The sequence below is a fragment of the Odocoileus virginianus genome, unplaced genomic scaffold (assembly GCF_023699985.2).
Source record: "Odocoileus virginianus isolate 20LAN1187 ecotype Illinois unplaced genomic scaffold, Ovbor_1.2 Unplaced_Scaffold_6, whole genome shotgun sequence".
In the NCBI taxonomy this organism is placed as follows: Eukaryota; Metazoa; Chordata; class Mammalia; order Artiodactyla; family Cervidae; genus Odocoileus; species Odocoileus virginianus.
The window spans coordinates 2,811,414-2,825,780 of record NW_027224268.1 but is presented as its reverse complement, the minus strand read 5'-3'; the positions used below and the strand labels follow the sequence as shown (position 1 = coordinate 2,825,780).

At 46.3% G+C, this 14,367-nt stretch overlaps 1 protein-coding gene across 2 annotated transcripts; it reads right to left on the bottom strand.

Moving 5' to 3' along the window:
- Positions 1 to 1,706: 1,706 nt before the first annotated feature.
- Positions 1,707 to 14,103, bottom strand: TRAPPC2 (trafficking protein particle complex subunit 2). Of its 2 annotated transcripts, none has more exons than XM_070462645.1 (5): positions 13,991 to 14,103; positions 7,163 to 7,272; positions 4,559 to 4,702; positions 4,059 to 4,145; positions 1,707 to 2,838 (listed from the first exon to the last, which is right to left on the bottom strand). In XM_070462645.1, exons 2-5 carry the CDS (start codon positions 7,253 to 7,255, stop codon positions 2,740 to 2,742), a joined length of 423 nt encoding a protein of 140 aa, XP_070318746.1. In that variant the 5' UTR covers positions 7,256 to 7,272; positions 13,991 to 14,103; the 3' UTR covers positions 1,707 to 2,739. The 2 variants fall into 2 exon arrangements, with proteins under 2 accessions (XP_070318746.1, XP_070318745.1); XM_070462644.1 differs by lacking the exon at positions 13,991 to 14,103 and adding an exon at positions 13,524 to 13,957.
- Between the last annotated feature and the right edge of the window lie 264 nt (positions 14,104 to 14,367).

Here is a 14,367-nt window from a genome sequence, read left to right as displayed (position 1 = left end):
AATAACTCACTGATGGAAGAGCTCTTCATGCTGCAGCAAAAGGTAGCTGAAAGTCTGATTCTTTTAAGAAAGTAAAAGGCACTTGGATTGGTGTTGCACAAAGATGAGAAACAGAGAAAGAGTTGAGGAGCAAAGCAGGCGACTGCAGTGGCAGGAAGGGTGCAAGCAGCTGCAGAGCCCCAAGGGGGCAGGCAGGAGGGGAGAACTGGGGCACGCTGTCCCTGTCTGGACCAGGGATCCCAGGGTTACAGGTCTGATGGGGGCTTTGTGCTGTCTTTGGATGTAAAGGCTTTGAGACAGGGCAGGGTTAAGGAAAAGGCAAACTACTGAACTTGGGAGGATGGACAGATGTACATTTGACAGTTGACGTAGCAGTGTGCTGCATGGAAGATGGCAAAATGCGTATTTGTTAGTGAATACTTAACTGTTTTTGCCTCCTTCTTCCCTCTTGGGAAAAACTCCCCAGTTGAAGTTAAAGTATCGAAGGTGGTCCACATGTTAAAACCTGGCGTTTCATGTTTCTGTGAAACCCTGTGTGATCTTTGACAGTGCTGGTGGCTTGGGATGGTGGGGCAGGGAAGCAGTAGGTAGGAAGAAGGCTCAGTGTAGTCCATGGATTCTGAGAAATTACCACTGCGGACTGTCAACCAGGAAGTGCTGTCCTGACCATAGAGGGAATAGATGTGGGTGTAGCAGAGAGGAGGAGAGACCCACGGTCCCTACTTATGTGGAGAATGTGGGCACCACTGAAGCATCCTAGGTAGTGAAAGAGGAGTGAACCAGGCTTGTGCATTTTATTTGGATCACTGGGAGTGCTAGTGTAGATGACAGGCTTAATGCTGACTTGCGTATGCTCGGTGGGCCTGATGCCCAGGGTGCTACTGATGTCCCCCAATTCGTCTTGTGTTCCAGAACTTTAAGTGACATCACTTAGCTCTTTTTTGCAAGCTCTTTTGCCTTTTTTTTTTTTTGCTTTGTTTTCCTAATGATTGGGCCCTGATCTTCCCCTTACATGAGTCCTACTTCAGCAGGCTTTCCCAGCACAGCCCATCTCTGAGATCCTGCCCACTCCTATGCCCATCACTGGATCTGCGTTCACGCTCTGACAGAGGCAGGCATATGTGAAAGCCTTAGCCACAGGGATCTGCGCCCACAGGGCCTGTGTTCTCATTCCCATCTCACTGTCAAGAGCCTGGTGACAAGGCTATTTGTGGGGCACTGCTGTCCTGTAGGTGGGCGGGGACCGGAACCATCTCCACCCGACATCTTCCTGTTGAAACACCACGCGGCTCAGCTCCTGACTGGGGCTTTGCCTCCCTCTGCCTTATGTGCTCCTGGAGGGTAGAGCAAACTATATACGATAAGTACATGTGTGGGTCTGTCCAGTGAGCATGGCTGAGTTACCCCTGGATTTCTGAGTTATCTTTTTCTGCTCCCAAAGCTCTGGCACCCAGTTTGAGGAGATCTGAATTCTGTAAAATGAGTTACAGTGTATGTTTGCAGACTTTCACTAGGGGAGATAGGACTAAAATGGTCGAGGTGGTGGGGAGAGCAGCACCAAAAAAATCAACATTGGGAATTCCCTGGTGATTGAATGGTGCTTTTGACTGTTGAGGGCCCGGGTTCGATACCTGGTCAGGGAACTAAGATATCACAAGCTGTACAGCGCAGCTAAAAAAAAAAAAAATGATACTAAGCCTCCATAGTCTTGGACAAACATCTTTATTTAGGAAATCAAATAAATAGGGTAAACTGTGGTAGCAGCTTCACACAAAGATACAAGACCAAACTGAGAATTCCTTGCTCAGGTCATTCAGAATGGAACAAAATTCTTCAAGTGCTCACAGCACAGAAAATACCTGGTTTTCAATGAACATTTACTTGCTTTTCAATAGACATTTACTGGTTTACAATTAAGATCCCACACTGTTATAGTAAAAAAAAAAAAAAGACCACTCCCACCCACTTGGGTATACAGGTATACAGCCTGAAAAGCCTAGAGTACAAGTGCTAATGTGATACAAGCTTTTCTTTGTTTAGAATTCTAAAACTGCCTTAAAACTTTCTACTAGCACAGCTATCAACAGGTTCACTTAATCCTTAGTTTATTGTCTGAGGGAAAGGAAACAAGAACATAACCTGTCACAGTGGTCCTGGCCTCCCACTATACAAACCTGGGCTCAGGAGTCTCGAATTGCAGCAGGATCACTGTTTCTAGGCTCTGATAAGGGCAGGCCTGTGGCACTTGGCACTGCAACACGGTCTGCTCCGGCTTCTTGGGCAAAGCTATGTATACTGCCTATGTGTTTTCATAACATCTCTGGATCTATAGATGAGCCCATGTATGTGCTACCAACTTCATTCCCTACTGCAGAAGCTTTTAGTTTTAAATCTGTCTACCAAATCTTGACAATGATATTTGGTTCTGGAGTGCTTCATCAAGATCAACTATCTGAATGAGGAAAGTCAAAAGCTTATTCTCAATTTTTAAAAATAAAGATATTTCAAGATTACGAATAAAGAGCTCTTTATAAATAAGTGTTCACAAGCAAATATCAATCTGTTCTTAGCTGTAAGAAACTGAATGTGCTATTTTTAAATATAGAAGCAATTTCATTAGGTTTAGATAAACAAACTACAAGTAAACTTTACCATGCTATTTAATCGTTACTTACAATGTACACATTCCTGAGTATACCCCATTGTAGTGACATTGTGTACTTCTGAGTTTTTTTGCATTCAGCTTAAAAGGTGTTTCTTCCCAAGAAACTGAACTTTTCTGTCAAATGCGCTGGATCGAATAGGAGAATTGGGTTCATAAAATGGATTCATTGCAAACTAGGAGAGAAGAAAGTACTCAGGTGAGCTTGTCAAAGTAAAAAAGGCTGACAAATCATAGGTCTCTAAAAGGAAAATATTTTAAAGTTTTAAATTAAGTCATCAAAGACATTCAAAAGTCTAAAGACCACATTTTTAAGTTTCAGTGAAGATGTTCCATTATTAAATGTTAATGTCCCACTAAGGAAATTTCTGTCTTGGTGTTTTAGGGTAGAACCTGTGGCAAAACCCACGGCAGCACATATCTAAGCACTACCTGTGTGAGCAAAACCAACTCCTGGGATCCACCCTGTGTGTGAAATACAATTACACTCATGTTCAACTATCAAGATGTTCATTCATGTGGAAGGCCTCTGGCTATATAAAATACACTAAAAATCTGCCATATGCTCTGATTGAAGAAAAAGTTATACCACACTACTTTTAAAAGTTTGGTAATTTTTAACAATCAGATTTTTAATACTCTGCTTTAACACAAGGCATGTGATCAGTTTCTCAGATAATATGATGAGTAAACCATAATATATGTGAGGGAAAATTAGTACTGGATGGAATCACAAGTGAGGAAAGGAGTTACCAACTTTTATACCTTAATCAGTTGGTGTTGTCCATCTTTATAAGAGGACTAAATATTCTCTGCTACTTCTGACTAGGAATATTGATCATTAACTATGCTGATATGCAAAATATCTTGTGCAAATAAAGAACATTTAAATTATTAAGAATATACTGTTAGCACTGCAGTTAAACCACTCACATCAGTTTTCCTAATTATCAAGAAATGCAAGTGACCCCTTTCTCCTTGAGTGACTTTGATAGTACATGAATCACTTCCTACTGGTTTATGATCTACATTGATTGCACTGTAACTTGTTAATAAGTAGATGGGAAACAGTCTGGAATAAAATCATGAAGCAACTTCCCTTATATAGACTGCTTCTGTGTCTTTAGTTAGGGTTCCCTCATAAAATGAACTATGTGCACGAAAAGGGAAAGAATGAAACTGATCTAAAAATGACGATGAGTTGTCCTGCATGTGTGTTAAGCTGTTGATAAGAGACCTGCCTGATGAGGGCGCTGCGAGGAACAGTCCTGCTGGGGGAAAGCTAGGCAGGGAGGAGAACTGTGCATCTATGGGGGCTCCCTCTACAGGCCAGTGTCCTGCTAAAGTTGGCATGTCTTTTATGATCAGATTTTACAAGGTACAGAACATACCATACCTTTATGTATAAATCATAGACATCAGTAAAGAAGTTCTTGATTCCGTCGTCTTGCCTGACATCATGCAGCATAATAAATCTCATATGTGAAATAATTAAGGTATAATCTTTAGAAATGAAAGCTGAAGAGTTGATCAGTTGATACAATATTCTTCGAGTCACATGCAGTGTATTGTGTGATGGAAAAGATAAACACATAAACTGGGTTCAGAGTTAGGTTAGTTTTATCTTGAAGAGAACATAATCTTTTTAAGTTAGAAAGTAACTACAAAATAAAATCACCCTTGATATGGTTCAGATAAACCTTAATTTTGAGATTGGACTTTAAAATTATCTGTTAAACAAAATATGTCCCCCCCCCCAAAAAAAAAGCACCACCAATGGCCATTTTTTACCTAACACTTTGCAGTCCACAGACTCAAAACCTGGCATCCATATCTCATGCTGGTCTGGTTTGTCACCCCAACCCTTCATTGGAGCTCTAAACAGGTAAGGATATGACCCGCAGTGACGAATGCTGAGACAAACCATTCATTGAATTTGTCCACCGTCTTCAAGTACATATTGTTCGACAGCCACATGTTCTCATCTACGAGGTCGAGGGCAGCGTGAGCTATGAACTGGTTCAGATGGCGGTGATCATCCTAGGTGACAGTGAGTGACAACAGATTAACACTTCCATACAGGGAATGCTAGACACAGCTTGCTCATGGGGTGGGGGCGGGGGGAAGCTTTCTGCTATAAAAGGTCTTCAGTGTTTTCACACTATTTTCTAATCTGGTATCTAAAACTCAAATAGAAACAGCCAATTACTTATGAAATGTGTTCAAGAAACTATAAAGATTTTTTTTTTTTAATTTGCGAAGGAGGACGTTATCAGATTGCATGAGCATTTAAGCATGGGGGAAAAAAAGAGGATACTTCCTTTAAAAAAAAAAAAGAGTAGATCCTTTCGATTTTTCTCCCCTTCCCCTCTCCTCTGCTCAGATCCTGCTTTCAAGAAGTACACATCTTTTGAGGAGGAAGACAGGAAAACACAAGGTAGGCCAGGGAGGTGGTGAGGAAAGCTGCAGGCACCAGCCTCAGGTCGGGGCGGGGCCAGGGCTTGGTGCGCAGGGCAGACAGCCTGGCACTGGCTGCCCTGAGGTGCAGGGAGATCCCAGAGCTGCCAACCTGGATCAGCGCCAGCTGTGTGCAGTCACCTGTACTGACAATGCAAGGCGATCCTGCAAAGCTGGAGACGTCCTTCTCATGGGCCTAAAAGGCCTAACTGAAGAAGGCGGTTCCCCTTGATTGTGGAGAGGAAATTCACAATCTGGAATGCAGCCTCACGCACATGAGATGCTTACTGTCAAAGTGCATTTTTCAAAGAACCCCTCTGTTTTAGGTTCCCCCAATTCCTGTGCTGCAGTCCTACCCCACAGAATGTGGCTATGTTTGAAAAGAGGGTTGTTGCAGATGTCATCAGTTACCATGAGGTCATGTTAGCAGCGAGTGAGTCCCTAATCCAGTGGCTGACGTATTTATAAAGGGGAAATCTGGAGACAGACTCGCATGCAGGGAAAAAGCCACGGGAGACTGCAGTTCTGCCACAAGGCGCAAACTGCCAGCAGCTGGGAGCAAGGCCTGGGACAGGTCTTCCCTAGCACCTTCGGACAGGGCTGCCCTGCTGACGACTTCATCTCAGACTTCTGGGCTTGCCAACCGTGAGACAATCCGGTTCTGCTCTCCTTAGGCAACCAGTGTCTGGTACTATGACTGCAGCCTTGGGAAACGAATGGCACTTCCTAGCTGAGGAGGCTGTGCCTGGGCTGGAGGAAGGTGGTCAGGTGCCCTGGAATCCCTCAGGCAAGTAAAGCACATTTATACTTCAGCACGTGGACAAAACTAATTTATTTCTCAGAGAAATGCATGTGTTTTGTGTCTGGCTCATGGCAGTCTTTCCCTTTGCACTGATGAGCAAACTAGATAGATCAGAAGAAAACTAGGAGTGGTTTACAGAGGTGAGTGGTAGCAGGAGAAAGACCTAAGATCAAGTAACGCAACAGTTTTTATGTGCACCATTTTGCCTACCACAAGGCCAGTGAAATGAGAGAGAAACTGTAAGTAGCTGTATACCACACAAAGCAAGTACTGCTGCAGCGATGCCTCCCCATCCAGGTTTCATATAAGTACCGCGCGCTAACCGATTGCGCAACTGGAGCTCTCCCCATCCAGGTTTCAAACAGCAGTGTGCTCCCAGGAATGTGGGCAAATGATGGAGCAACAACACCTGCTCAGACAATACCTTAGATTTCCATCCTATTTCAGTGGCAAGGTCTGAACAGTTGAAAAGCGTCCTACATTGGACATCATGACTAATTTCAAACATCAGTTCCTGTCTTAGAAGGACGTTAAAGTCTACTTTTGGAGGCTAGGAGAAACATAGCACAGTGGTCAGCAATTTACTTGGAATATGGCTTTGTACAGGGAGATGGAGGGACCAGCTCTCATCCCAAGACCCTACAGGTCTGTTTACTCTTGAGTGGCACCACGTTCTTGAAGCAAGCTGGTTTTTTTGGAACCACTCTTAACAAGAAAGTTGGGTGCTGTCACCAGGGAGGAGAGCATGAGGGCCCCACGTGGCCAGTGGATGCTGTGGGAAGTCGATGACAACAGACACCATCCTGGGGGCGTCAGGAGGACACAGGAGTCGAGGTCTCTCTCAACCCTCTAGCTTGTCTGTCCTGCTGAAAAAGGTGATGTGAGGGCACAGAAGGAGCTTTCTTGGCATTTCAGGGCTGGAGCGCCTGCCCCTGCAGACCCAGTACGATCACCACCTTTGGCGGGTGGTCCAGGGACTGATAACCAGGGAGAGAAGACGCAGGGCATCCTCTGAGCTTGTGCCAAGTGCTGCTGAACTAGAGCACGAACACACAGTGCAGAGGGCGCTCCCGGCGGGCTCCTCTCAACCTGCAGGACTGCAGAGCAAGCCACCTGTGGTTGTGCTGGGTTCGCAGTGACCTCATTTGTCCAGATCCCTTCCAATTCCACAGTCATATCACACCAGTATCATTACAGCAACACCACAAGTGCTACGGGCTTTTTTAAGGTTTCATACGCACTTTGGATTCTGCTTTTCCAGCTGGTAAAAACTCCATTTCAAAAACTGGATTATCATGGTGACCAACGATGACAAAGTAGAAGCTTCCAGACATCGTCTTCAATATAGCTCCTAATTAAATGAAAATAATGTGTATTTTTAGTACTCAGTACCAAAAACCAGGAAGTGAAGAACTCCATTTTTAACTTAAACCTAAATTGTAGAGGAAGTGGCCCCTAAAGTGGCATGCTTTCCATGCCAAGATTGATAGATACCAAGTGACAGATACCATGCCAAGATGATACCAAAGTGCTGCAAAACTAGAAGTGGCAATAATCCTCAAGCTCAAGTGAGGGGAAGAGGGTGGAAGCCTGCATTTTTCATAGAGCAAACGATGACATCATTCCATTCCTATAGATAAATAGCTTGTGACTGATACAGTTTATTTATTTATGATATGTTCTGGAGACTCCACTACTGTATTTTCATAGGGAAATTCGAAGACCTCTAACATGAAATCATAAAAACAACATTCTCCTGATCAGAAAGTGTGGACCATTTACGGTAAGCTGGCTTCACCTTGGGCTGGACCAGTCGGCCTGGGTGCTGACACCTGGTGCCGAGTAGGAAACACTGTGTGTACTGCCACAGAGCACTGCACGGCACTGCTATACAGTCATCTACACACCGGGAGGCGCCTGTCTTCTCCCCACCGGACGGCTCTGTGCTGTGAGTGCAACTGCACAGAGAGGAGCCTGTGAGGAGTCTTTCAAAAGAGGAAGAAACAGTGCTGCACTCTAGAAAAGACGGAAGAAATCATAATCCAAAAGGAAGACATTCTGAGGCATAAAGAGCTCTTGGAACAAGGGTTGATAGGTTTGCTAAGGGCATAAAAAGAGAAAGTAGGGGTGCTGGGGGAGAAATCAATGATTCTGTGATTTTTAGCACAATCACAATCTGGACGGATGGATGGACAGACAGGCGATGGACTCGTGTGTGTAATTTTAGCATGGGGTCTGAATCAGACAAAGCTAGGTTCATGTCTAGCTCTAGTGACACAAGCTCAGGCACACGGAGATGTTGGGCGGGAACCCACTTAACCGGGCACCGACAGTAAGGTATGTGAGAACCCAGGGCTCATCGAGCCTCACCGGGACTTCCATGCCATGAAATCTGAAGACAAAGGCAGGGATGATACCAAAGCTCTGCAAAACTAGGAGAAGTGGCAATGAATCCTCAAGCTCAACTGAGGGGAAGGGGGTGGAAGCTTGAAATTTCCAGAGCAAACAATGACATCATTCCTTCTTGCTGGAAAAAGTTTCATAGGTGTAGTTTGTCATGGGAAGGGCTTGCTTTCTTCAGCACAAACATTTCAGCAGCAGCAGCAGGGGAAAAAATACTAAAGGAAGATACTTCTCCCTCTGCACACATGTTAAGCAGCAGCAGGAGACACTATATGTAAAAGGAAGATTACCCTTCTCCAGCCTCCTAACCCACTCAGCCCCATGTGGAGACCCATGTGGGGGAGAAAAGCAATCCTAAGAAAAGCATGAGGATAAACAAGAAACTGCAAGAAAGAAAGGGGTGATCACAAACCTGTCAGCTATACAGAATGTGAGCTGCTAGTCACGTGATTTCACACAGGATTGAAGAAAGGATGCAGAGAAGCTGAGAGGTGTAGTGGAAGAAAAGGAAGAGGCAAGAGCACATAACCACCCTGTCCCAGGAAGGCAACGGCTACAACCATTTAATATGTGGGGCCTCCTTGGCCTCAGTGGTGAGCAGAGCTGAGACTTGCTCTAGAATTCTGTGCTGTCTGATGGATGGAACTTTCTGCGAGGAGAGAGATGATCTCCATCTACGCAGTCTGTCACCTGAAATAGGGGCCCTTCGAGTGTCTCCAAGGTCTCGAGGTGTGGAGGTGTTACACAGAGCTTGGCAGTGGGTGAAACTGGGGAACTGCAGGAAGAATTCAGGATGTTGCCAAACGTCTGGCTGAGGGGGTCAAGCAGAGTATCAAGGTGATGAAGATATAAAGGAAATCAGAAAGGGAAGGAAGAGGGATGAAAATGAACAGGTCAATTCTGTATGTGTGGTGGCAGCCAGAATAGCTCCCTGGGCCCCCAGCAAGATGCCCACAACCTAGGCTTGGGAAACTGAAAATTAATCTAGGTGCCAAAGGGCATTAAGGCTGTAGATGCAACTAAGGCCTCCCATCAGCTGATCTTCAGGTAGGACAAGGATCCCGGCTACTCAGGTGGATCCAGTGTAATCACCAGAGTCTTTAAAAGTGGAAGAGGGTGGAACCCCAGGGAAGAGTCGAGGGTTGTTGGGGAGGGAAGCATAGCAGTGGGTGGATCACCATGGAGACGAAACCTTGCTGGTTTTTAAGATGGAGGAAACAGCCACGAACCAAGGAATGCGGGTGGCCCCTAGAAGCTGGAAAGGACGACGAAACAGATTCTTCCAGAGAGCTTCCAGAAGGGATTTATGCCCAGTGAGACCCGCGTTGGTCTTCTGCCCTACAAAAGGGTAAGATGATAAGTCTGTGTCGTTTTAAGCCAGTAAATTTGTGGTAATGCTTTATGGCTGCAGTAGGAAACCAACAACACGTCAAAACTGAAAAAACCTGCAGGCTTAAGAAAAAGGGGGTAGAAGAGACTGGGAACAAAGTGAGCTTATTTTCCATGGGTCACAGGTTTCAGAGTCCTGTGGAAATGGGGGGCCAATGGTGCATCAAGGTAGAGCAACCCGGAGCAGTACAGGGACAAGAGTGGAGCGAACAGTGGCTGGGTTTTCCAGCTAGTGTCTCACACCCTTAACAGGAAAACTGCTCAGTGCTCGCGGGACGGAGCTGCAGGGAGCAGGGGGAGGGCATGCCGCTGTACACTCAGTCGTGTCCTACTCTTCGTGACCCCGTGGACTGTAGCCTGCCAGGCTTCTCTGTCCATGGGATTTTCCAGGCAGGAACACTGGAATGGGTTGCCATTTCCTCCTCCAGGGGGAAGGCATAGTGCCAGAATATAAGAAAGGGAAGGCAGGAAGGAGGTGGGGGAGGCGGGATTAATTAGCCTTAACAAAGGCGAGAACCTTCTGAAAGTTCTAGTGACGACGCCCTCCAGGGCCTTGACTGATGAAGCCTGTGTCATGTGATGAACAGCACATTTGTTAGAAGTTGCCACAGTTGTTAAAATAGGATGAAGAAACCCTCCTTTACAAGGGCAGGACTTGTTGGCTGAACAGAGGGGAGCCAGGATTCCCGTCTGTGCTGAGAGCAGCTGTCTGTGGTGGTTAAAATGTCTTGAACTGCTTTTGAGAGACAAAGAACTGAAGAAATCAACAAGGAGCTCTGGACTTCTTGAAGAGACCGTGTACAAGATGTGAGAAGTAGAGCACTAGCTAGTAATGGTCATAAAGTAGGACCAGAAAGCCAGGAGGCTTGAGTCAGAAGGGCAAAAGCCCCACATGAGCTGAAATGTGTGCTATATGTTAAGAAAAACGAGACATGCAGGCCACTATCAGGAAAAAGCAAGGGAGAATGGTCAATGATTTGAGGCCCCTGGTGTGTAAACATTCTCAAAGAATGGTTTTCACATAGCAAGTGTGGAAGACATGAGGTAGGCAGGCTATGAACCCCAAGACAGGCCTGTTAAAGAAACAGTTGGGTTAACAACTCTGATGGTCTGACTACTGACCAGGGACATTTGAGAAATCACAGGAATAGAAAGAGCCAGGCTTTCAGAGGTTAGTAACTGTTATGCCAACTTTCGGAAAACAAAAAGGCTTATCTTGTTGGCCCTGCTGGTGGCTCAGACAGTAAAGCGTCTGCCTGCAATGCAGGAGACCCAAGTTTGATCCCTGGGTCAGGAAGATCCCCTGGAGAAGGAAATGGCAACCCACTCCAGTACTCTTGCCTGGAAAATCCCATGGACGGAGAAGCCTGGTAGGCTACAGTCCACGGGGTCGCAAAGAGTCAGACACGACTGAGTGACTTCACTTTCACTTTATCTTGAAGTCTGAGTACTACTGAAGAGATTAAAACACCAACAGAAACAGGTGTGAAATGCCTGTCCTCAGTCAGACCCTATGCTGGGAACTTCTGTGATAAACTAAGTCCTTTAACGTGTATCCTTAGAAAGAGTGGGTCACTACTCACTTGTTCTAGAAGAACAAGTCATTCCAGACCTACACTTCCTGTTGTGGAAGGTAACTAGGGAGATGGTGAGTCACCTTCTGAACTCATGTGGTTCTCCACCTAAGAACTCATGGGAGACCAGTAGCCTGGGTGACAGCGTCTGGTACCCCCAGAGCAAGAGCAGTGCTGGGGACCCAGGATGTGCATGTTCTCTGCTGAAGGAGGGACAGTAGGGGACTGACTGGAACATTCACATGCTCCATGTCACTGGACAGCATGGGGTCTCTCGGGAGCCTTGGAGGTTGACCTTAACCTAGTGCAGCTCAAGGGGTTTGCATCAGTAACTGAGATGAAGCCAACTTCTCACACCCAAAGATAACATGCTAAGGGCACCTAATTTATTAGAAGGCTAAAGTTAGGATTCAAAAGACCTCCATGGCTAGGAGAAATAGGTGACACAATCAGGACAGAATTTAAAGAATTCGAAATAAAGTCCTATACTTGGGCTGAAAAAATCAACAGCACAACAAGGGGATGAGGGAAGCCTAGTGTAAGAGTAGCTCATCTGCAGAGACCACTTCTCATTTACTGCCAGCTCAGTCAGAGGCAGCAATCCAATACACTGGCCAGAAAAGCTAATGCAATTCCAGACTGCATTAAGAAAAGATAATGTCCTTATGACTAATAATACCATCTCTGGGGAAGATACTCAGTTCTGGGAATCACAGTTTTAAAATTCATTAACTCTGAACTTTGTGTGTTGGGAGGAGGGAAGCATTTAGGCTAAGGAACGCCCTGGGAACAAGACAAAAGCTATTACTGAAGGAGCTAAGGATGTTTAAAATGGAGGCAGGGTAAGACCTTTTGTTGGGGATGGGGGGAGGCAGTGGAATAGGTGCAGTCTTTATAAATATGATGCTGTCCATGGGAAGGGACTTGACTAGGGATGCCAACTGGTTTTCCCCCATGAGCTTGTTCTAATCAGCTGGTAGTGAGGGTCAGGAACTAGTGCTGAGAACGATTCTGAGACTAAGGGTGGTTGGGGGAAAGATTGCTGTGATCAGTTACCACATCTGCTATGGGTTTGGGAAAGGGCAGTGCCTATGCGAGTGCCAAGTATTAGCTAAATCTGAACTAGACAGATTTATTCCAAACTGTTCCAGAGGCCAAGCCAAGGGCTGCTCCTTTGAAGTTAACCTGGAAAGACATTTGGGTGAATATAATTGAGAACTTAGTAACCAAGAACTATCAGGTTGCCTGTGAAATGACTCCATACTAACATCTTAGAACATTCTTCATCATCTCACTATTCTGCTCAAAAGCCTTAGTGCGTCTCATCTAACTAAGTACCAGTATCCAAAACCTAGTCCCATGTTGTTCTACCTCAGCTACAGTGGATTGGTATACTTATTTTTTCCCTCTCCAGCTGATTGTGTCGAGTCCAGACTTATTTCTCTCTTCATGCCTGGAATACTCTAATTCTGTGTTTACCTTACCCATCTTTCAAAGTCTACCCAAATCCTTCCTTCTCCAAGTATTTCCCAACCCAACCTACATGGTCTCTACCTCCTATTTAAGTCCTGTCACTCTTGATGCTTATTAAATCGTTTAAGCCTTTCATGGCTAGGGGCGAAAATTCACTGTACTCTTCAGTGCTGCTCACAAAGCTAACACTGGCCCAATTTCATCCTCACAGGTAGGCCTTAGATACCTTATACCCACAGCATGGGGCTCTGGAGTCAGGCCAGATACCTCACTGTTCTTGAAAGGGTTCTGGTTTTTTTATTCCTTTCAGAATTTTCACCCTTCCTCCTTTGCTTTTTGTCCACCATCCAAGCACTACCTAACAATGCCCTGATGAAGTCACAGTTTTTTCAGAGATGTGCCCACTCATGTATATCCCCAACCACTTTTTCTAAAATCTTTACTCAGTCTACAATGCATCTCTGGCTCAGATGGTAAAGAATCCACCTGCAATGTAGGAGACCCCGGTTCGATTCCTGGGTTGGGAAGATCCCCTGGAGAAGAGAGTGGCAACCCACTCCAGTATTCTTGCCTGGAGAATTCCATGGACACAGGAGCCTGGCAGGCTACAGTCTATGGGATCGCAAAAAGTCGGACACAATTAAGCAAGTAACACTTTTCACAATGCATCTTAGTTCTTAGCCAATTCTCTGGCTACGTTTTCAGCATTGCTTCTCAAGAGACTTTTCTAATTAGATTTAAGCACCTTGGGGACCCAACTCACCTATCTTCTTCACAGCACGCACCAAGTGTAGCTCACTGGTTTTTAACCAGGGGCGATTTTGCCTCCCAGGGACAGGCGGCAATGTCAGGAAGTTGTCAGAACTGGGAGGGAGGTGCTACTGGCATCGATTGGGTGGAAACCAAGGATGCTGCTCAGCATCTTACAGTGCGCAGGACAGCACCACAATGGAGCATTTTCCGACTCCAAACGGCAATAGTGCCGCAGTTAAGAAATCCAAGGTGGGCTGAATAACTCAACCCAATGAAAGTTATTACAAGAAGCAAAGCGCCTAAGCAGGCGGACGTTTGCAAATTGAATCTCGGTGTGGAATGGCCGGCCGGGCTGTTGATGGGCTCAGCCGGCCAGGGACAGAGGGGAGAGAAAGGGCCAACACCCAGCTCCCGCGGGACAGGACATATCCCTCAGAGTCCCCAAACGCCAACCGTCCACTCGCTCCATCCCCCTACCTGCGGCGAGACGCCGGCAACCGAAACACCCCTTCAGTTGCCCCGGAACGGAACCGCGCTCCTCAACTTCCGTAGGGACTCCGGAAGCAGCCCTCGCGAAACTTCGCGGTACCGCCCTCGCATCGTGGGCGGAGCTTCCTGCCGCAGCCCTACGCAGCTTGGCGCTTGCGCCGTAGTGCCCTAGGCTAAGGCTTCTCAGTTTGCCGGACGGCGGGGAGGGCTGGGATCGGCTCTGGGCAGCGCGAATCCCGGCCGATGCTGCGCTTTCTCTAGACTTCAGTCTTCCGGTCTCCGCCCGCCCGCGAGAGTCGCGCGTGGGCCGTAGCCACGCCCACCTATCGGAACTTCCGGGAAATGTGCGTCTCTGTCCGAGTTCC